Source organism: Peromyscus leucopus, chromosome 8b, assembly GCF_004664715.2.
Source record: "Peromyscus leucopus breed LL Stock chromosome 8b, UCI_PerLeu_2.1, whole genome shotgun sequence".
Lineage (NCBI taxonomy): Eukaryota > Metazoa > Chordata > Mammalia > Rodentia > Cricetidae > Peromyscus > Peromyscus leucopus.
In genome coordinates this window covers 90481327-90503620 of record NC_051086.1, presented here as the reverse complement: position 1 = coordinate 90503620, position 22294 = coordinate 90481327, and the positions used below count along the sequence as shown (strand labels likewise).

At 50.2% G+C, this 22294-nt stretch overlaps 2 protein-coding genes across 3 annotated transcripts; one reads left to right on the top strand and one right to left on the bottom strand.

The window, feature by feature from the left end:
- Positions 1–260: 260 nt before the first annotated feature.
- On the bottom strand, positions 261–15588 carry Dusp3 (dual specificity phosphatase 3). 2 transcript variants are annotated; one of them, XM_037200593.1, is made up of 5 exons: positions 15484–15588; positions 13274–13413; positions 10282–10508; positions 3850–4043; positions 261–2101 (listed from the first exon to the last, which is right to left on the bottom strand). In XM_037200593.1, exons 1-5 carry the CDS (start codon positions 15541–15543, stop codon positions 2093–2095), a joined length of 630 nt encoding a protein of 209 aa, XP_037056488.1. In that variant the 5' UTR covers positions 15544–15588; the 3' UTR covers positions 261–2092. The 2 variants fall into 2 exon arrangements, with proteins under 2 accessions (XP_037056488.1, XP_028738389.2); XM_028882556.2 differs by lacking the exon at positions 261–2101 and having other exon boundaries at positions 3465–4043; positions 15484–15585.
- A 78-nt stretch (positions 15589–15666) lies between these two features.
- On the top strand, positions 15667–21635 carry Cfap97d1 (CFAP97 domain containing 1). The gene is made up of 6 exons (XM_028882529.2): positions 15667–15860; positions 16609–16679; positions 16935–17053; positions 20109–20232; positions 20793–20849; positions 21487–21635. The coding sequence occupies exons 1-5, from the start codon at positions 15737–15739 to the stop codon at positions 20847–20849; spliced, it is 495 nt and encodes a 164-aa protein (XP_028738362.1). The 5' UTR covers positions 15667–15736; the 3' UTR covers positions 21487–21635.
- The last annotated feature ends 659 nt before the right edge of the window (positions 21636–22294 follow it).

The following is a 22294-nucleotide window of genomic DNA, read 5'->3' as shown; positions in this document are numbered from 1 at the left end:
TCACCTCTCCCAACCCCCTCGGTTATTACTTTTAAATGTTAGAAAAAGGCTGTACAGGTATGGTTGGCATGTGCCTTTAATCCTAGCACTTGGAAGCAGAGGGCAGGGAATCAGGAGTTCAAGGCTACAGATGGAATTTGAGGCCAGGTTGGGCTACATTGAGACCCTACCTCAAAAACAATAGCACCACCACAACAGAAGTTAGAAAAAGCAAACACAAGACAAGCCAAACCTATAAAAGGAAACACACCCAAAACAGATCTCTTTGTAAGATAAGACATTTATTTTGGTTACAATTTTATAGTGTGTTAACACTGGTGGTACAACAGACATTAAACTTTCCTTTTCCCCCAATGGCAGGAATCGAACTCAGGGCCTTGCCCTCTCTGGCAGGTGACAGTGCTCTGCCTCACCCCCCACCCCCTTTCCCCTGAACCTTTTCTGTCCAGTAAATCACTCTTATTCAAGTTACCCTAACAGCTGAGGACGTTAGAGAAACACAAGCTGAACATTCACCACTTCTCTCTGCCCTGAGACTATTACGATTTACTATTTACGATCGGGATAGAATCTTGATCTGGAAGGACCAGCTGATGCCACTTTTATGAAAAAGAAAATGTTCTGTGAGAAAAGCTCTTATCTCCATATTTAAGATCAGTGCTTATTTTGATTAAAACATTGAGCATCTTCATACTACAAGCATCTTAAGGTGAACTTGTGGCTGGAAAGGCACCAACCTTCTCCACAGCGCCACCTGCTGGCCACAGCATCATTACTCATGCCCATTTCGGGGGGGGGGGTTGGGGAGGTGTTAAAAACCAACAGGGGATTCTTAAAACAACCTCCCGTGTTGGAGCCCCAAAGAGCCTTAGTGTGGGCCAAAGGAGTTCCCTCATTTGGTAAGTGCTGTTGGTCTATGCTCTCAAGATAGGAGAATGGCGGAGGGGAACAGCCTGCCTCTGGGAAGGCAGCCGGCCTACTTGAAGACTGAGGAGGAAACCATTTTACATTTTAATTTGAACCTGGATCTTTATGAGTCAACGAAAGTGATCAGGTCCGGGGAAGAGGAAAGGACATCCTGAATTCTTTATTCCATCACTTTCCGGGGATAGACCACCCTCCAGGAACGGCCCCACTCGAGGGCATGCACGTGGCGGCTCTTCGACAACACACAGCTATTCTAGCTGAAGAAGTAGGAGCTTAATCTCTCTGAGCACGGGGTAAAGCCAACCCAGAAACCCTCAACTTTCAGCAAAGAGCCCCAAAGGAAAGGCAGGAGTCTCCTAAGGGCCCCTCCTCCTCCTTTTTCCACAAAGGCTGCCAGGAGTAAACCGCAGTGGGCTGTCCTGGGGGGTTGGCACCCAGACGAGGCAGGAGGAGGGGAGCCCAGACTCTCCCAGAGCAGAGTTCATCCTCACCCATGTCACCCAACTGACTGGGGACCCACCTTTTACTTCCTTTTCTGGGGATGGCTCAAAGACATGCACAGGGTGCTTGGACATCACTGGGAGCTGGTCTCAGAGGCATTAGAGCCAAGAAGAGCCCAGCTTCCTTAAGCAGCAAGCCTGAAAAGCACTTAGCTTTAAAGTGCTGGGTGACCCTTAATTATGCGAATTGTTTTGATTTTGAAACACAGGATCTTGCTATTGTAGCCTAGAGTCTCAACATGGAGACCATACTGGCGTCGAACTTGCAGGGATCCCCCTGCCTCTGCCTCCCATGAACTGAGACTGTAGACATGTGCTAGCGTGCCCCGCTATCCCAGGTAGTTTTTGTTTGTTTTGTTTTCTCTCATGACGACACACAGGTAAGTTCTGTCCACTTTACAGGGTTATCATGAAGTGCCAATCAGATGGAGCAAGAAAGCCACTTGGAAACTACGGAGTGAGGTGCACAGTTTGGCTGTGGCCACTTCATTCTGGAAAGAAGATGACGGGTCCCATGTGTCCAGGGCTGCTGTGGTCACACAGGAGAGGGGACAGTGACCGTCCAGGCTGCACAGTTCTGCCCCTGCTGTCATCAGAGGTCTTTACTCCTCCAGGAGTCAGGCCCTAAGATGGACCTGCTTCTCCAGGCTCCTGCCAGACGCTCCTCAGCAGTTCTGAAAAAGGCACATTCCCCACCTTCACGGTCCACACGGCCGAGGTTTCCGTTTAAAGCTGAATTTGAAACATTCAACAAAAAATCCCTGATATTTCTCTCCCTCCAAGTAAGATTTCTTGGCAAACTCCGGCAAGACATCCTACAAGCAGGTGTACAGGCTGCCGGGACCCAGGTGCCCCATGACAACACCACTCTATACACACTGGGCAGCCCCACAGCCCCAGGTCGCCCAAAAGCAGGCTTTTATAAGACGCCTATGCGCCAGGTGCTGGGGTGGTGGCTGAGTGCCACCCCTCTGCTCTGTGTGACCCTGGATACACACAGAGCAACAAGAACAAGTCCCAGGAAGACTGTGTTCACTCTCTGGCAAGTGTGTACACACATAAGGTCCAGCATGTTTCCAAGCCATCCTTACAAAGTCCTCTACAAGGTCATTCTTTGTTTGTTCTCTCTCCAATAAAGGAGAGATCTGCCGGCATGACACAGCGAGTCTCATTTCTGCCCAGAGAGTCACCCCATCAGAACCACCCATAAATGGGCAGGGTGAGCACAGGGACTCTTCTTTCCCCTTCTGTCCCTGAGGGGACAGCACCCCCCACCCCCACCACTTCACACCCACGCACACACCCATGCACATGAGCTGTAATTGGGCAACTTCCTCCTTCCAGTCTTAGAATAGCAACCAGGATGACAAGCAGTTAGTATGATCACTTGGGCTCACCCACACTATAATTCAGGATAAAACCCTTGCAATTCTCCAAATGGTGGGTTTGTTTTTTTGTTTTTAATAGGCCGGACCTCAGCACCCTGTATTCTAAAAAAGAGAAATAAAACCCTGCCCAAGGCATCGTTCTAACAAAGCAAAAGAACAGGGCCATCCACAGAGAAGGCACCAAAGCAGCAGATATGGAACGTAAGATCCCCAAAGAGCCGGGTGGTGGTGGCGCACACCTTTAATCCCAGCACTCGGGAGGCAGAGCCAGGCGGATCTCTGTGAGTTCGAGGCCAGCCTGGGCTACCAAGTGAGTTCCAGGAAAGGCGCAAAGCTACACAGAGAAACCCTGTCTCGAAAAACCAAAAAAAAAAAAAAAAAAAAAAAAAAAAAAAAAAAAATCCCCAAAGAGGCACACTCTAAACATCCCAAAGAATCGGGAGAGCCCTCCAGGAAAAACAGATCTGCCTACCCAAGGGCCCCCGTATAATGTCTTTAATTCTAAGGAAATAAAACGCAGCCTCTTCGTGGAAATTCAGCCACTAATAACCTATCTCCACCCTGCTTCGGAACTCATGCCTCTGCCTAAGAGGGTGTGGTGGGCTGTGAGGACCAGTGGCTGACAGACGTGGGGAGAGCAGAGCCTGTGTTTGCATAGATCCTTTGCCAGGGTCACCATGCTAGACCACTCAGGGGAACCCAGGTCGGGGAGGGAGCGCCTGTGAGCGTCTCGGGGCCTCACACCCTCCCAGGCCTCCTGCCCTGGGCCACTGAGATGTATCTATGCCACAGGCTTCCTCCCTGAGCCCCCACCTCAGAGAAAGGACATAGACTACAGGAAAGGACAGCCAAGGAGCAGGAACGGCCTCCTCAGCAAGCTTCTTCATGTGCTCCCTAAGGGCGGAGCAGCCCCGGGCCACAACGGGACAGACATGGGCAAGTGCCTCGTGACACTGGGAGCAGGGTACACTGTGTTTCCTAAGCATGGCAGTCAGACCTCTGCAGAAGGGGCTGTGGGCACCCTAGAGTTTCACCTTCCCCTCCTTGACTAGTCTGTCATTGAGCTGGCAGAGTTGGGCCAGGAAACCATCATTGGGGCCGATCTCCCGATTCTGCCTCACGGTGCTGAGGGCAGACTTGACGTCCATCTTCTGCCGCATCATGAGGTAGGCGATGACTAGCGTTGGGGAGCGGCTGTACCCCTCACGGCAGTGGACGAGCACCCGGCCTGCGAGAAGAGAAACGGGGGAGATGAGGTGACTGGGGAAGCCCGGACTCACTGCAATTCTGAAATTCTCCCATCCAACCAGTAGAGGGCGTATCGCCATGCCACCGCGTCCCACCCTGAACGGCCACAATAATAAGAATGAAAGACCCAGTGTCTGATCAGGGACAGAAGGGAAGCAACCAGGACTCTTCCCTATCACTAGGGAAGGCAGGGTGTGAAGCGGCCCCTCCGCCATGGAAACCTGGCAACGTCTACTCAAGTTGAACACCTGCGCCCCCTACTGCCCAGCAGTGGTACTGCAACCCAGACACCTTCACAGAAAGAAGACACAGTCCTCGGTGATCTGGGTTTGGTTTTTTGTTTTTTTTTTTCTTTTTTGGTTTTTTGAGACAAGGTTTCTCTGTGTACTTTTGGTGCCTTTCCTGGAACTCACTCTGTAGTCCAGGCTGGCCTCGAACTCACCAGGCAGAGATCTGCCTGCCTCTGCCTCCTGAGTGCTGGGATTAAAGGCATGCGCCACCACCGCCGGCTAACCCTCGGTGTTCTTACATCTTAGAACCACTACAGTGGCCCCCAGGTGGAAATTCCCAAGACTATCGACAGTAGAATGGGTAAATAATAAGAGTCTTTTTAAAAAGAATTAATGATCGAGGTAGGGCCAGTGAGAGGGCTCAGTGGGCAGAGGGACTTGATGTCAAACTAATGACTTGAGTTCAAACCCTGGAACCCACGTGGTAGAGAGAACTATCTGTAAGTTGTTCTCTGACTTCCACACACATGCCCAGTACAGTCACCCCTTCACCCCCATGTACATGCATATATGTGTGTGTTAAATAAATAACAAAGAATTAATGATCTAGTCAGATGTGGTGGAACACATCTGTAATCCCGATACTGTAAGAGGCTGAGGCAGGAGAGTCACCGGAAGTTCAAAGTCATCTTAGGCTACAGAATGAGACCCTGACTCAAAAAAATAAAAAATAAAAAAAAAAAAGAGATGGCCCAGTAGGTAAAGGCATTTGCTGCCAAGCCTGATGACCTGAGTTCAATCCCTGGGACCCACATGATTGGGGAAAAGAAGTGACCCTTTGTACATTGCACTCTGATGTCCACCCATACACTGTAGCATGCGTACACACACACACACACACACACACACACACACTAAATATGCAACCCACCAGAAAGAACATGAAGCACAAAAATGTAATAGGGTTCCACAGAGCAGAAAAGAGGCCCAACTAAACCACGCTCTTAGAAGCCTGAGCAGTGGTAACCTGGGGGAGCACAGAGACGGGAGGGAGCACGGAGCAGGCTTTCTGCGGTGCTGGCTGTGTCCTGTTTCTCGATCTGGGGGTTGGTACATGGGTGTCTGTCATTCACTTTGTGACATCGGATTTCTCTATATGAAACCAGGTATGGTGCCACGTGCGGGAATCCTAGCACTCAGGAGGCTGAGGCAGGAGGATGGCATTACTCTGTGTTAGAACAAAACAATGTACACAACTAGATAAATAAGGTGTGCCATGTGTGTCCATACAATGTGACCCTTATCAGGAGGCACCGGGAGAAATGTCTCAGCAGTTAAAAGCGCTTGTTCTAGATCCAAGTTTGGTTCTCAACACCCTATCAGGCAGCTCACAGCCACCTGCAACTCCAACTCCAAGGGAGTCCAAGACTTTTTCCGGCCTCCATGGGCACCTGCACACACGTGGTAATTACACTCACACAAATAAATAAAGTATGTATGTGATAGCACAGACAAACTCAAATATTCAGAGTGAAAGAGCCCAGATCAAAAAAGAGTGCATGCTGTGTGATTCTGTGGACATAAAAATCTGCGAAGTGCACACTGGTCTCTGGTGACAGAAAGCAGAGCCAGAGGTGCTTGCGAATGGAAGGTGGAAGGGACAGGAGGCGGTGCACGGGGTGACGAACACTGTGGGGCGATGGACACATTCGCTCTCTCGGTTGTAGAGACGGCTTTGCTTATGTCAAAGTGTTAATGACGGTCGCGTTAAATACATACATACACTTTCCTGAATGCCAACTATATCTCTGCAAAGCACATTTTAAAAGAATGGATTTCAGGGCTGGAGAGATGGCTCAGCAGTTACCAGCACTTCCTGTTCTTGCATAGGTCCTGGGTTTGGTTCCCAGCAAACATGTTAGCTCACAACCATCTGTAACTGCAGTTCCAGGGGACAGATGCCCTCTTCTGGCTCCTACACACACACACACACACACAGTGCCGATAAGCTCATGCAGGCACACACACGCATGTAAAAAGAAATATTTTTAAAAAGAATGAATTTCCAATACAAATACAAACGACACAACACACACACACACACACACACACACACACACACACACTTGCCCTCTTGTAGCTCCCCAAATTGCCCTCAGTCTGTCGTCCCACCCTCCTCTTTCCCAGCATTCCCCTTTGCCCTCAGCCTCTCCTGCCTGCTTCCTGCAGACTCTACACCATTCCCATTACGACACTCACGTCTTCTGTTTCTGTCTGCTTCACTCTTTCATCACCAGAGAAATGTAAACTCAGAATTCCTCAGGGCAAGGAAAGAAATGATGGGGGCAGGGGGAAGGGAGGGGCTAAAGGTCATTGGCAGGAAAGTCCCATCACCTTGCAGGGAGCCCCCCACCCGCCCCAGGAGGGGCCAAAGCCCAGCTTCTCTCTTTAGCAGGCTCCCCACACAGTCCTCAACTCACATGCTTGCCATCTCTCACGAGTGCCTCCCCAGCCTCTCCTCCTACAAATGGAGCTCACCCTCTACCCTCGCCACTCACTGCCAATCCACACGCACTCCTCCCGGAAGCTAGAAAATCCTCCAGAAACACCACTCTGACTTGTCGTCATCCGCAGGATGAAAGCTAGTCTCGGAAGCGTGGCTTCTGAGGCCCACTGCCACCCCCACTCCTGGGGGTGAGTTCCAAGATTGTCGGGGTACAGAGCAAGACTCTGTCTCAAAGACAAAACAAAACAGAGGCAGAGACAAAGCCCCAGGCTAGTGCCTGGCACACAAGAGCACTCAATAAACATCACCAGTACTGGGAGTCCCCCAGGGGCCCCAAGCACCTGTGCCTCTGCTGGCCACATACAGATCCCCTCTCCTTCTGAAGGGTGCATTCTTCCAAATCAAGGGTTGTGGTGCTAGGTTTTGGATGCTCTGCCGTTTCCAGCATCCCTGAGCATCCTCTGTTGCTGAGTGAGTGAATGGCCACCATCTACACCTCCTCACAGGCGTTATTTGGAAGGAAACTTTGGACCCAGAATCAACAGCATCTTCTCTGCACCCATCACGCTTACCCCCAATTGCTCCTCTATTCCCGAGATCCTCCTACATCAGGAGATGGGAGTCCCCCAATGCTCCTGCCTCTCTCCCCCCCTTCCTCTAATTATGTGTGTGATATGCCTGAGTGTGTATGCCTGTTCACATATGTGTGAGTGCATATATGTGTCCATTTATGCGTGTGGAGGCTCAAGGTTGACATCTAGTGTCTTCTTCAATTATTTATTCTCTCTCTTGTATACTGAGGCAGGATCTCTCACAAGCCCCGAGCTTGGTATTTTGCTAGTCTGGCTAATCAGCTTGCTCTGAGGATCCTCTGTGTCTGCCTCCTGAGTGCCAGGATTACAAACAGACAATGTGGCCCACCCAGACTCGATGTGTGCTCTGGAAATCCAAACTCTGGTCTTCATGGTTGGGCACCAAGTACTTGCTTTGCCTGCTGAAATACCTCCCCAGCCTCCAACTCCTGGCTTTCTTAGGAATGGATTCCTGTTCCCCAGAGTCCTGCAAGTGGTTGGAGGCCAGTATCCATTCCATTTGAGTAGTGTATCTCCAAGGCACCAAGGCCTTGGGACGCATTCTGCTTGTTCAGCAATTACCTACAGGAACCCACTGTAGAATGTACCCAACGTTACATCAAGTACTGGAACAAGATCAGGGACACCACTGGTCCCCATGAACCAGTCTGGGGGCAGGCTTCATAAAAGAGAGGACGACACAATGCCCAGTGGTAAAGGTATGAGGTAGGTTTGCCAGAGAATGGGGAGAAACATTCCAGGCCATAGATTTGGTTCATACCAAAGCAAGAGGTCAAAACAAGCCTGTGCACGTTCCCTGTTGTCTGGAAAGAGGAAATAAAGGCAGAATGCTCCAGAGTTCCCTGAACATAGGACCAACTGCTGCTATGTGAAGATGGCAATCCCCACTCCCCTGACTAACTGGGCCACATTCTCCACCTATCCAGAATGAGAGGCACAAAACAGCTTCGGAGGGAAGGGCACCGGGGCTGGTGTGACAGGGACCACGAGGGACCATAAGGCCCTGGCCTTAAAGTCTGAAGTTTTCCGAGCCAATAGATCTTCTGCAAGCCCGGAATATGTGGCTGAGGCTTCCAGCTGCAGGAAGCTGCTGCCCCGTGCAGCTCTGTAGCTCTCTTTGAGAATCACTTGGACAGGGAAGCTGCTGGGCCAGGAAGCATCTATGCAGAGTGTATGTATGGGTGTCCTGTCTGTGTCCTGTGTCCTGTCTGCTGTGAGGTAAGGGACGTTCTCTTTCACACACTTCCACTGTCCTGACCTGTATGTGTGTACAGACACACCTATACACAAATAAGGCCAGTCACATCTGCAGTGGGTCATCTCTTCCCTACAGAGGGAGGAAGATGTGTGGGAAGAGCCCAGAGAGCCAGACTGCTGACCTCTGCCCTGCGGCTGTCTAGGACTTCTCAACCCTCTGATGTCTTGTCTGGTCACTAGGCGGCCCTCCTTCAGCCCCCCTTTCTGTCTGCAGCTGCAGAGACTGAGTGGCAGGAAGATTTACCCTGGGATCTCTAGGCTGTGGCTGTGGACCCTCAGCCGGTCATGGCCGCTCACTCCCCTGGTGAGGTGGCCGGCCACTCATGAATGCCTAGTCAAGAAAAGGGTAGGAAAGCCCCACTGGGTGAATTCTGGGGAATGGTTCATTTACTCTTTCTTAAAAGAAAGAAATGGGCTGGGGCTGCAGCGTAGTCTTCATGCTGTTCAAACAGCAGTGCCTAAGTTCAGATCCCTAGCACCCACATAAAGGCCTGGCACAGCAGCAACACCTGTAGTCCCAGGCCTAGGGAGGTAAAGAAAAGTGGATCCCTGGAGCTCACTGGCCAGCAGCCTAGATGAATCAGAGATCCAGGATCAGGGAGAGACCTTGTCTCTAAGGTGGAGAGCGATGGAAGACACGTTTAGTATCAACCTCGGGCTTCCATGTGCAAACATGTGCATATGCATACAGACATACACATGTACAAGCACTTGCATGAACACAGGCACACACATGCATATCCATGCATACACCCATACACATGCACATACACACGCACATACACAAATGGGCACACTATATCAAAAGGAAAGAGGCATTGATACTTAATTGCTGCACTGTGTACATCTGAAATATCATCCTTTTTCTATGGAATACATACACTCTATGCAATGGTCCCCATAAACTCACACATAAAACACTTAATTCCTAGTTGGTAGCATTACTTTGGAATGTTTCTGGAAACTTTTTCAAGTGGAGCCTCTTTGGAAGAAGCAGGTCCGGGGAGGGCTCGCGTTGGAAGGGTACAGCTGACCCACAATCACCTCCCCACTCTGCCTCTGCCTGTGTCCTGTCTGCTGTGAGGTAAAGGGCGGCCTCTTTCACACACTTCTACTGTCCTGACTCTTTGTGCACACAGGACCAGCTCCCCACAGCCCGAAGACCCTTGAAGGCATAAATTAAAAATCTTTCCTCCTCCAAGCTGTTCTCTCGGTTATTCTGGTAGCCACCATATAAATGTAACTAATATAAGCTGTGGTGACCAGATCCGTTGAGCTACTGAATCAACCAGCCTCAGCGTTCCTTCACTTCAGGACTTTCCATCTGACATTAATAAGCTTTTGTTATTCTCACGGGTATCTAAGTTGGGGGTAAGGGGCAGGAAACCACCCTCTGCCCAAGTCAAACTAAAGGCAAGGACCCTGGTGCTGCTGCTGTGTGAAGAGTTGAATTGCTTGTGTGATGTGGAGCCACTGGGGTTGCCAGGCAAAGAGAGTCTTAAAGTCCTCAGTCATCGCCACAGGGGACAGGAAACGACAGAACGTCCAGAGGGAGAGCTGATGAGGTCTGCTTTCTAGGCCAGCCCAAGCCCAAGCCACCTCCCACACGGGTCCTGGCTGTAGCTCCCTTACCGTTATTGTACGCCAAGGCCTGGTCAATGAAGTCTGCCGCCCTTTCAAAGTAGGCGCTGAGGTTGAACTCCTGCGTATCATTGGCCTTGATGCCCAAGTAGATGATGCCGGAATCCTTGTAAAAGTTGGCATTGGTGTTGACGTGCATGAAGGACCTGCCCTCGGCAGCATTCAGGACGTGGGTGATACCCAATTTCTGCAGCTGGGAGATGTCCTGAGCCACAGACCTGGAGGGGAGGCAGTGGCAGAAAATGGAGAGGCAGCCCCGTGTGAGGAAGGACCTGAGCCTCTTGGCAAAGCAAGGAGACTGTACCTGCTGGCTCCTGTGCCTCCGCCTGTCTCATCTCATGACCTCTCCCCTCACCCCAGCCATATCCAGTTACCGGCAGCTTCCCCAAATAGACTTGTGGTTCCAGGCCCACGCTGTTCCCTCCGCTACCTCTGGGTAGGTATCGCCCCTGTGGGGGTTCCCCAGCTCCTTCCAGTGTGTGTGGCATCACAATTCTATATTGTGATGATGGGATAGACAAGCTATGGCCACGCCCGGTAGCACAGACCTGTAATTCTAGCACTCAGGAGGCCATGGGAAAAGGATCAGGAGTTTGAGGCTAGCCCAGCCAGATTCAAATAACAAAACAAAAGAAATATAGACCCTGGAGTCTGAACCCAGCCCTGCCATTTACCAGCCAGGCAACCTTAAGCAAGCCACTTAACCTTTCTGTGCCTCAGTTTGCCTCTCTGTTAAATGGGGATAACAGTGCCAACTTGGGGGAGTCCTGGGTGTTAAAGGGGGCTGTTCTCTTGACAGAGCTTGACTCTGTGGTGTTTATATCCCATGATATCTGTTCAGGGCTTCAGTCTGTGAGTCCCTTGAGTGGTCTGTCCCCTCAGTACCTACTACCGTGCCTGACTCATGGTACTGAACAAATGTATGGTGAATGAGTGAAGAATGAAACTCTCATATGAAATATGACAGGTTCCCTGAGAGAGCAGTCCTGCCATACTTGATTGGCTATATTTCTGGGGCTTTCTGGAATGGCTCAGTACTTAAGGAGCAAGCAGTGCCTCCCCACCCCCACCCCCAAATGATGGGAGTTAGAAGGTCTCTTGACTGAATGGTCACCAAGGTCCTCCTTCACTTCCTCTCACAACATCCCAATTTAAGCAGGAGTTTGTACTTGACAAAGTAATGTCTCCTGCATGGTCCTGTCTGCCTGTTAGGGCAGCCTGAAGGAAAGGACAGGACTGTCCCCGGTGAACAGAGCTGAAACCCTGCAGGATAGGACAGGCAGGGGACACACACGTGCTCACATAGGCTGCTGAGTCAGAGCTGGGAGGCAAGCTTTCTCCAGACACTCAGCCATGCTCTGCCTCCTACCTGCCCCTGCTCCTCACACCCCCCACACCACCTTTAAAACCCAGAGATTGGAAAGGCAGCTTACACGGACTCCCTCACTGCCCTGAGAGGAAGTGGCTGAAGCCCTTTTGTCCAGGAGCTCCGGGTGGGTGAGGAAGCCCACTTCTTGGCACTAGGTACACAGAGGATGCTCCTGGCTCTGCACCCCCCACATCAAGGTCAGATTTGCATAGAGGGCAAAGAATGTGTTTTCCATGGCAGCGGTCACACCTGCCGCCATGGCCACCACCAGCCCAGAGAAGCTGCTACAGACAATTGCAACATACTGTCCCCCAGGAAGCAGGCTCCCGAGACTGTCAAGACTCCTGGCTACTTGGGTAGTTGGGGTAGGGAGGGGTTCCCTAGGACTTTGCAGTGACTGAGCCTCAAGACTGACCCTGTGAGTCTGTTCAGCCATTCCTAGTGCTGACAGAATACAGAACAGTGTGCCCATACATCTCCATTCCCTAACACCAATCCAACAGTCAATAAATACACCATTATCATTACCACTGCCATTACTAGTGAATGAATGTCATGTGGTGTGTGTAACACATAGTAGGTACTCCAGATGGAATGAGTGATGCAGTGCATGCAAGCTGTCCCCAAGTGTCTGGGACCTGCCATGTGAACCCCTCCGGTTCCACTGCAGGTCCTAGGTGGAGGACAGGAAACACACACATGTGAGACACTGAAAAGTCCTCACATTCCTCAACCACCCCAGGTCACCACTTCCTACTGTGTGACTATGAGAGGAACACTTGGTTATCAGTTTTGAAAAGTAGTCCTTGAACTGGACCCACAGAGCTTATGGCCTTGATAAATGGGTCTTAACACTCGTGAAAATCCAGTGTGGACCTTCCCCCAATGTGGGTCACGCCAGCCTTTCCTTCGGTGTTAACACTGATTCTCTCCCACTGCTGAGAAATTCTTATTAATAGTATGACTAAAAAAATTTTTTTTGAAGGACGCATAAGAGATCAATAATATGCACATTTCCTGGCGGTGCGATTAACAGGAATTTTCCGATGGCTCAGGTCTTCTATGGAGTTTAACATTTAAATGATCTATGCCATCTAAGTCAAACCCTATCTGGAGAAGCCAGGAAAGCCATGGTTCAGCTACTTCCTATTTTAGGGTATTTTAGAGTATTTGGATTTCCTGACACCGACAGGAAAAGCTCCACACCCAGATTGTAACGTCATCCCGTTGCCATGGCAACGAAGGCAGACATTCCACGGTGACCTCACTGCAGAGCTAGGCAGCTGTCACATGACGCGCGGCCAAGAGACAGCCCTGCCACCTGTTAAGAGAACGTGGTAGCCTCGACCCCGCCTAAGCCGAAGCCAGAGTGGGTGATGGCCCAGGACAGGGCCGGGCACCTTGGAGTCTCAGGGCATGCAGGGACCAGCTCTTCACGCGCGGGGAGTGGGTGTCGACTCCAGCTCGGTCCCCAGCCCTCCCCCTCCCGTTCTTGCTCTTAGGACCGCGCCCAGGTTCCCCCGCCCCCATCCACGCCCTTGGACCCCACTCCAGCCCCCGAGTGGGCGGGGCGCCCGGGGAGCTGCAGCCGAGTCGGCCCTCCGGGAGACTCACGCGTTGCCCACGTAGACCCTCGGGACGACCTCGTTGCAGGGCTGGCTCGGGAGGCTGTAGCAGCCGCTGCCGTCCGAGAGCAGGTCGTTGAGATCTTGCACCGAGAGATCGAACGAGCCGGACATGGCGGCGGCGGGGCCCTGCACGCCGGGGCAGGAGCGAGCCAGGGGGAGAAGCCGGGTCAGCGGGGCGGGGCTGCCCAACAAAACCTCCCCGTCCCGCCCCGGAGGCGGGCCCGCCGGGTGCCAGAAGCTGCGGGCGCGCGGCGTTGCGCTGCGCTGCGCAGAGGACACGCGCGGCCGGCCCACGCGCCGCAGGACCCTGGGGCACGTCCCCGACCGAGATATCGTCACTCCCGTGTCTCCAGTCCTCTCTCACCCTAGCAAAGGCAGGGGAGCGCAGGCACTTCCTTTACTGGACCCGATGCGGGACGCCTGGGGTATACCTGGTGTAGCTCTTTGGGGATAACGAGGACCCCTGGGGTTTGCCGTGAACCCTGCTGGCTGCAAACCAGCCGCGTCGGCACCCATTCCCTCACCCCAAATAGACACGGGTCGGAACATATCTTCCCATTACACACACCTGCTGAACGAATTCCCCACCCCAGGAGATGGATCCTTACCCAAGGTCACAGGGAAGAGCCCTACGCTGGGACACTTCTTTCAATGTTCGTTATGAATCAGCATTGAGCTTTTAAAGCTGGGCCTATAGGTCGCCAGCTCTGGCCTCTGACCCCGGGGGATTACTTAATCTTAGCCTGTTTGCTGGCGAGGCAAAGGGAGGAGAGGGTTATGGTGTCACAATAATAGTTTGAGCAGCTATAATTTTAGAGATCCGAAGTGTGTACAAATCTGTAACTTTAGAGTGTAAACACAATGCAAGTAGAAAATTCTCACACCTGACCTGTGACGGATGACAGACAAAACACAGGTGCAGTGAAAATTACTATAGAGAATTATATTCAGGATACATTTTTATATGCGAAGCATCAATGAATTTCATGTTTAGACTTGGATTCTAAATACCTCGTTATATACATTAAAATATTCTAAAATCCTAAACACTTCTGTCCCGAGCACTGCAGTAAAGAATATGCAATACCTAACTTCTAAGGATTGCTGGAAAAACCCCAGAGACATTCGAGGGGCTGAGAAGGTTCCTGAGCTGTTAAGGTACCTAGCATGCACAAAACCCTACTTCAGTTCCCAGCACTGAATAAAGAGGCATAGTGGTTCCAGAAGCACTTATCAGTGAATGCTTTGAGCGCTCCCTGGGGCTGCGCCCTGCGTTAACGGGCCTGGGCTAGCGGGGAGGTAATTCGTCCTCCACGCCCTCCTTTACAGAGCTTCCTGGAGCCGCTGCCATCCCACTATGAGCCACATGTGTCTGTCAGTAGCAGATCCTCTCCTGCCATTCTATCCAAGGGCAAAGAGTACAGCAGCTTACTTTTTTTTTTTTTTTGGGGGGGGGGGGGGGGGGATCGAGACAGGGTTTCCCTGTGTAGTTTTGGTGCCTGTCCTGGAATTCGCTCTGTAGACCAGGCTGGCCTCGAACTCACAGAGATCTGCCTGCCTCGGCCTCCCGAGTGCCACCACTGCTTGGCTCACAGTAGCTTACTTTAATAAAAGTGTCTCTCAGTTGCCATGGAAAATGACAAGAGTCCCTAACTCCAAAGCGGTAAATACAGTGTCTGGAATCCAGGAATCCACACCCTGAGTCCTACTCCACCACTCACTAAGGTTGGTCTTATATTTTTTGATTTTTATTTCACACTTCAGTTTTTTTGAGACGAGGGTCTCATGTAGCCCAGGCTGGCTTTGAATTTTCTATATAACCCAGGATAACTTTGAACTTGATCCTCCTGCCTCCACTTCTCGGAGTGCTAGGATTACAAGTGTTTGCTGACCACATCCTTTTTCACCCCCCATGAAAGCTGATAGTCTCACATCTTCAAGGGAAACATTACAAGAGACTCTGGCTTCTTAGCTCATAGCTCAAAGGCTGTGAGGAGGCTGGAATTCCTCCCTCCCTGGGTGCCTGCCTGTGCTAGCTAGCCAGGGCCCTCCACACCACACATTTCCAGCCTTGCAACATCAACTTTCCAGACGGATGGGGAGCTTCCCTTCATCTTGACGTGGGCCTGATTAGCCCAGAACCGAAAGTCTAGCACAGAACTGGAACTGCTGGAGGGGAGAGAGGATGCTACTTACCCTAATCCATTTGTAACACAGGGCATATAAGTACCGGATTATTCCACACCCCATCAACATACAGAAATTTTATCTCAACTTAAAAATTTGTAGGTGCCCAGAGACAGCTAGGCATGCTCTTCTCCTATTCCTCCACTGAGACTTGTCCCTGATGTCACAACTGGGTATCTATGACACCCCATCATAGGGACAGCTAAGTGCCTCACAGAGGAGTCAAGGTGTCTCATTTCTGAAGTGAGACTAGGAGGAGAAAATGAACAATTCCCTGGATTACCTGGCCTACCCTGTTATCGTCTCTAATCACAGGCAAAGCACAACCTTCAGGAAGAAACTGGACTTTGGCCACTACATATTACACAAGAATAGAGTACAAATAGGTATGTGGGCAGTTGGGGATGGCATCACTGTTTGACGTTCTAGAAGGATCCACCACAGAAGTGGTGCCAGGAGACTCCACTAGCCCTGGCTTTGGGGTGATATGGCCTTATCTGCCTGAGTTTGGCCGAGGGCATGATGATCCGTGACAACATTTACCTTCTACCTGAGTGTCTGTGTGCGAGAAAGAAGCAATGTTTAAACTTTTCAGAGCCACAGTTAGAGAATGTGAGTGCGGTGCCCAATAGACTATCTAGTAATGCTGGGAAGGGATGGGGGAAAGTTATTTCATTAGATTGAAAGGAAATTTATCTCTATGAATTCTGAGATGGGCTCACGTAGCCAAGGTGGGCCAGGAGCTGACTGAGGGTCAAGGATGACCTGGAACACCTGGTTGTCCTGCTTCCACCTCTGGAATGCTGGGATTACAGGTCTGCATGTCACCACTTTGGTTTAGACAATGGGGTGGGGGTGGGGTGGAATCCAACCCGGGGTCTCCGGTGTGCTGAGCGACTGGCACTCTTGACGGAACTTCCTCCCTACCCATCTTTGTGGGTTCGCCAGCCCTCACTACGAAGCCGTCTTGAATTCTCCAGAGATGTCAGAGGGGGAAATTAAACCTAACTGAAGTTGCTAGACTGGATCTCCGTCAAAACTCAGAAGCAGAATGTTCAGCGGTTGGGGTCGGGTGGCCTGGTGGTTTCCTAAAGCTGTTAGGCTCCTGAACTGTAATGATGCTTTGTCCTCCAGTGAAGCCTGCTGTTGATACCAGACCTCCAGTGGCGCACACACATCACATTTTAAAATTGAGCAAACTCCAGGTATTTTACTGAATTTTTTTTTAATCTTTGTTCTAAAGAGACCCAGTTCCTGGAGCCTTCTAAATACCCACCGAACTAAAGATTCATTAGCACTCCTCTCCTGATATTCACCCGCAGTGTCCCCAAGCTCTGCCCAAGGCTCCACCAGGGCTCTCAATGTGGCCCCTTTTTCCTCCAAGTCCCAGAGGAAGGTGACATCACCACTGTGTGGAGGTAGCACAGTGGTGACGTCCCCACGACGGGGTTTCTTGCCAGGGTGAACAAAAGAGAATTGACAAGATCGAATATGAAAACAAACAACTATGCCAGAAAATCGCCAATGCCCATCGCGGCCCCGCCAAGGTGGACTGCTGGAATGAGTATCTTTCGAAAAGGTAGTGTTGTCTCTCTCTCTGCATTTCACTCTCAGGAACTGCAACCTTCCCTTAGGGTTTGAGCCAGAGAGGGTTACTCAAAGGATGTTCTTGTGGAGAGAAGCAAGGGACCACGCTACAAGATTGACAGCTTCCCTGAAAGCAGGAACCTTTCCCCGGAGTTCAAGTCTACCTTTGCTGTCCTTTAAGAGAGTCCCCCTAGCTCTCTTCAGAGCTTGTCCCAAGCACACACTTGTGTTCCTCTGCAGAATGCTCACATGTAGTGTTGGTTCAGGTGCAAGGCAGTGAGCAACAGTTTCTTTCTTAGTTCTGGAGACTGGGGAATCCAGAGATACAGGGAGGCACCAGTGGTGTGGAGGCTGTTTGCTTTCTTCAGAGACAGCCATCTTTGCATTGGAGCCTCAAGGCAGAGGGGCAGGAGTTTGCTCCCACAATTTCTTTTCTTCCTTCCTTCCTTCCTTCCTTCCTTCCTTCCTTCCTTCCTTCCTTCCTTCCTTCCTTCTTCTTTCTTTCTTTCTTTCTTTCTTTCTTTCTTTCTTTCTTTCTTCTTTCTCTTTTCCTTGACTTTTTCTCTGTAGTTTGGTGCCTGTCCTGGGCCTTGCTTTGTAGATCAGGCTGGCCTTGAACTCACAGAGATCCGCCTGGCTCTGCCTCCCGAGTACTGGAATTAAAGGCATGCGCCACTGCCACCCATCCCCCAAAGACAGGGTTTCTCTGTGTAGCTTTGTGCCTTTCCTGGGACTCACTTGTAGCCCAGGCTGGCCTCGAACTCACAGAGATCCGCCTGGCTCTGCCTCCCGAGTGCTGGGATTAAAGGCGTGCGCCACCACCGCCCGGCTTCCCCCAACTTCTTTTATGAGGGTGTTAATCCCATCCTCAAAACCTCACCTCTTACTATCACCTTGAGAGTTAGCAGTCAAGCATATGGATTTGGGGGGGATCCGCAAACATTCGGATTTAGCATCATAACCAAGACTATGCTAGGACACTCCAACAATCAGTGCCACGAAAACCCTTGACCAAGTGCTACATGCTAGGTGCCTCCAGAAATAGAGAGATGAGACGAGGACCATTATTTCCCAACCCCAAACACCTGCAATCTAAGATGTAACGTTTGTAAAAACCCCTACTAAAGCAGTGTGGGGAGGGGAAGGAAAGCATACACCAGGGGATGGTGGCGTGTATGCGTGGAGGAAGGAGAGAGGGGGAAGGGGGGGGCAGAATTCCTGTATCTACCAAGAGATCGCAAACAAAACGGAAAGTCAAGGGAAGGGAGATGAACCAAACTTGACTCCAGGCATGTATGCATTATCCATAGGGAACCTTCCATGCTTACACAAACCAAGTTTCCAATCCTGGTTCCACATTCTATAATCCTCGGTAAATGTTAACAACATGCTGAGCTCATGAGCATTTTGTCAGGAACCCAGATGAGCATATTTGTGTCTTTCCACACGTCTGGATTTGTCAATAATAAATTCACAAGTCCTGAGCTATGGTTGGGAGCAGTTTGACAAACACTGCCACTTTGTTTTTGAATCACCCTGGCTGAGATAAACAGGACTTCTTTTTTTTTTTAAAGATTTATTTATTTATTATGTATACAGCATGTATGACTGCAGGCCAGAAGAGGGCATCAGATCTTGTTACAGATGGTTGTGAGCCACCATGTGGTTGCTGGGAATTGAACTCAGGACCTCTGGAAGAACAGTCAGTGCTCTTAACCTCTGAGCCATCTCTCCAGCCCGATAAACAGGACTTCTTATTCCTATCTTAGTTACTATATTAACTCTCAGACTACACACTACATGGCCATACAGTGAATGTCTCCTTACACACATATACGTGTGGGTTACAGAATGATGACAGAGACTTAAAGAAGAAAGTCACACACATATTTTAAAGGCCTGAGAGGCTGGGAGGTTGATAAGGTCTCGTGTCTCCGTCTTGATGAGATAACCCAGATGGGGGTCTTGGAGAGGCTGCTGGGGCTAAGGGCAGAAGAATCAGGTAGCAGGGTCAGCTTGAGCTGTAGAGTTGAGGCCAGTTTCTGAGGCAAAAGGGTCAGACCTGGTCTAGATGGGTGGACTGGTGGATTTCAGGTCCAGATGGGCAAACAGGAAAACCAGAAACAATTCAAGTATTAACAGAGGGAACTGAACTGTCCTGAAGCCCCCGGGACAGTCAGTTCTCAGCTCATCCCTTGACCCATATATCTGGTCAGATGACAGGTAATTGGGACCATCAACATCTAAAACAAGTTGTCACCTCCTTATGGGGTCTGGGTGAAAGAGCTACATCCTTTCCCTGGTCTGGTTCTTTTTTCTTTTTTTCTTTCTTTCTTTTTCTTTTCTTTTCTTTTCTTTTTTTTTTTTTTTTTAAGATTTATTTATTATGTATACAGCATGTATGACTGCAGGCCAGAAGAGGGCACCAGATCTCATTACAGATGGTTTTGAGCCACCATGTGGTTGCTGGGAATTGAACTCAGGACCTCTGGAAGAGCAGTCAGAGCCATCTCTCTAGCCCCTGAGTCTGGTTCTTGAGCCTAGTGTTTCTCTTGAGGATCTAATGCACCCATGTGCTTCTACCACTCCAGTTCACCTCTGTGAATGTACAGAATGGGAACCTCTCTACTCCAGAATAAGCAGATTAGCAGTCTGTGACATTGTGAGTGGCACTGGACAGACAGTGCTATTCAAAGATGAGGTGCAGCCTCATCTTCTAGCCTCAAAATAAAGTCAAAAGCTGCTAGTGGAGTGGAGTCTCTCAGGGCAAGGCCCAGGGTGAAAACAGCTGTCTTATGCACCATGAGGTCATTTAGAGTTGGAGTGTAGTCTAGCTCAGCACTAAGACCTAAGCTCTCTCTCTCTCTCCCATATCAACACATTAGACTCTCCAGCAGGGCAATGGGGCGGAGGGCTACTGACGGAGACCTGTAACTGCTTCCTGTATTTTCCGGAGGGCACTGTCCTAGGCTTTCCTCTCCTCTTTCGTCCCATCCAGGAGAAATGCTTTCTTCTTCACCCACGCTGGTGGTTTTTGTGTTTTTCAGCTTAAACAGAGAAGCAAGGAACCGAGAGCTAGTGAGAATCACCATGGAAAACCAGGGCATCCTAAAGAGGCTGGGTGACCGCAAACCTCACTATGACCGCAGGGTGTCGGAGGTGGACTGGCAGGTGCGTGGCCACTCTTGTCATAGTTCCAGGGATACCTGAAGTTAGTCTGTGCTCAGGGTAGAGGCTAATCCCTTTGCAGCTAGATCACGTAAATCATCAGTCACTCAGAGAAAAACCCACACAACGAACACAGCCCCCGGATGCAAACTGTGGGACGGTCAAAGGCATCTTAGTGATAACTACCCAGTCAATGTCAGAAAACACTGGGCAGCACCCCCCGCCCCAACTCATAAGAAAGGCTGAATGCATAAACATGGGGGAGGGCAGTGTGATCCTATGTGTGGTTGATTGGCCCCATTTAGAGACGATTCTTCAAACTAGAGAGTATTGGTACAGAGGCTGAGGCAGGAGGATGACTCATTTGAGCACAGCCTAGACTACTTAGTATTGAGACCCTGCCTCAACAAACAAGCCAGGCAGTAAAGCTCAGGGGAGCTGTGAGCAGTGTTTTAAAGGTCTCCCCCCCCCCTTTTCTAAGCCATCCTTAGGATTTAGAATTTCAGCTCTCATCCCCGTGTGCCCACATTGGCAATCCTTTCTGATTTTTTTTTTCCTTCAAGAATTCAAGGCGCTATATCAGAAACACAACAAGATACCTTATCTCCCAGCAAGAATAGGTATGTCATTTTTATGATAGCACATCGATAGCAGCGTTATACCAAAGCCCTGACAACTCCACGGACCACCAATGAAGGCTCAGCTCGGGGAGGAGATGGAGACCCACACAGGGGCCCAGAGCTCTTTAACGTCTCTGGAAATGATGTTTTTCTGCCGCCAGCTTTGAGGCTTTGTGGGAGTCTAAGGGGAAGTGATCTGTGCCACCAAGACATTAGCAGGGGAGGTGCGGTGCGTTCAGCAGGTGGAGCTGTGAGCCTGATAGACATGGACTGAGTTTGATCTCCGGGGCCCCGTGTAAAGGTGGAAGGGGAGAACCCACTCCACAAACGTCCTCTGACCTTCACATGAGCTCCCCCCCCCATAATAATAATTTTAAAAATGTTTTAAATTTAAAAAATTAACAAGAAACCTAGGCTTGAAAGCTAGGTCTAAGGCCCATGCCTAGTAAAAAGCATGGCCATTTGAGCGTTTTGTTAGATATGATTAGTAACATGGCTCTGTGCCTTCAAGGAAGGAAGAAGTGGATACCCAGACTCTCCAAAGAATAGTGCTACTGTGGGTATCCCCTCCTTTCTCCTCCTCCTCTGCCTCCTCCTCCTCTTATCTCTCCTCCCCCTCCCTTCCTCTGGACATAAGGTTACTCACCATGGAAAAGACACAGAGAAGACCCAGAATTTCTTGACTGCTTGGAATCTCAAGGCACTCCAGAGCGACTGCATGCCCCATCTTAGGATGTTACAATAAAGCTTGGCATGTAAAACAGGGCAAGCCAATAGAAAGACGTGGTGAGCCGTTTATCTGTATTCTCTGTATATGCCTGTGTATTCGTGTGTGCGCGTGCGTGTGCGTGCATGCATGCATGCAAGTGCTCTGTGGAATAATCCTCTTGTACACTGTAAAGATTTGTCACACGAATTGGTTTAATAAAATGCTGATTGGCCAGTAGCCAGGCAGGAATTATAGGGGAGACAACCAGACTAGCAGAATGATGGGAAGAAGAAGGGTGGAGTCAGAGGAGTCACTGGGAGATGCAGAGAGAGCAAGATGGGCATGCTGTACTAAGAAAAGGTACTAAGCCATGTGGCAAAGCATAGATAAAAAATAAAGGTTAATTTAAGTGTAAGAGTTAGTTAGTAACAAGCTAGTAACAAACCTGAGTTATCAGCCAGGCATTTGTAATTGAGTCTCCGTGTTGGTTATTTGGGAAGTGGCCATGGAACAGGAGAAGTCCGCCTGTGTGTGTGTGTGTGTGTGTGTGTGTGTGTGTGTGTGTGTGTGTGTGTGTGTTTGTATGTATACACACGTGCCCGGGTGTGGAGACCATCTGACAATGTCTTCTTTGACCACTTGTTTTTGAGACAGAGTCTCTCACTGAATCCAGAGCTCACTGATTGAGCTAGGAGGATGAGCCACTGAGCTCCAGGGATCTGCCAGTCTCTGTGCC

Coding starts and splice junctions, on each gene's coding strand:
- Dusp3 (XM_028882556.2), bottom strand. CDS start 15,543: ATGTTGATGGGGTGTGGAATAATCCGGTACTTATATGCCCTGTGTTAC. Junction 13,414..15,483: donor TGTGTTACAAATGGATTAGG/GTAAGTAGCATC, acceptor CCCGGCGTGCAG/GGCCCCGCCGCCGCCATGTC. Junction 10,509..13,273: donor AGGGTCTACGTGGGCAACGC/GTGAGTCTCCCG, acceptor CCTCCCCTCCAG/GTCTGTGGCTCAGGACATCT.
- Cfap97d1 (XM_028882529.2), top strand. CDS start 15,737: ATGAACAATTCCCTGGATTACCTGGCCTACCCTGTTATCGTCTCTAAT. Junction 17,054..20,108: donor AATGAGTATCTTTCGAAAAG/GTAGTGTTGTCT, acceptor TGTGTTTTTCAG/CTTAAACAGAGAAGCAAGGA. Junction 20,233..20,792: donor TGTCGGAGGTGGACTGGCAG/GTGCGTGGCCAC, acceptor TTTTCCTTCAAG/AATTCAAGGCGCTATATCAG.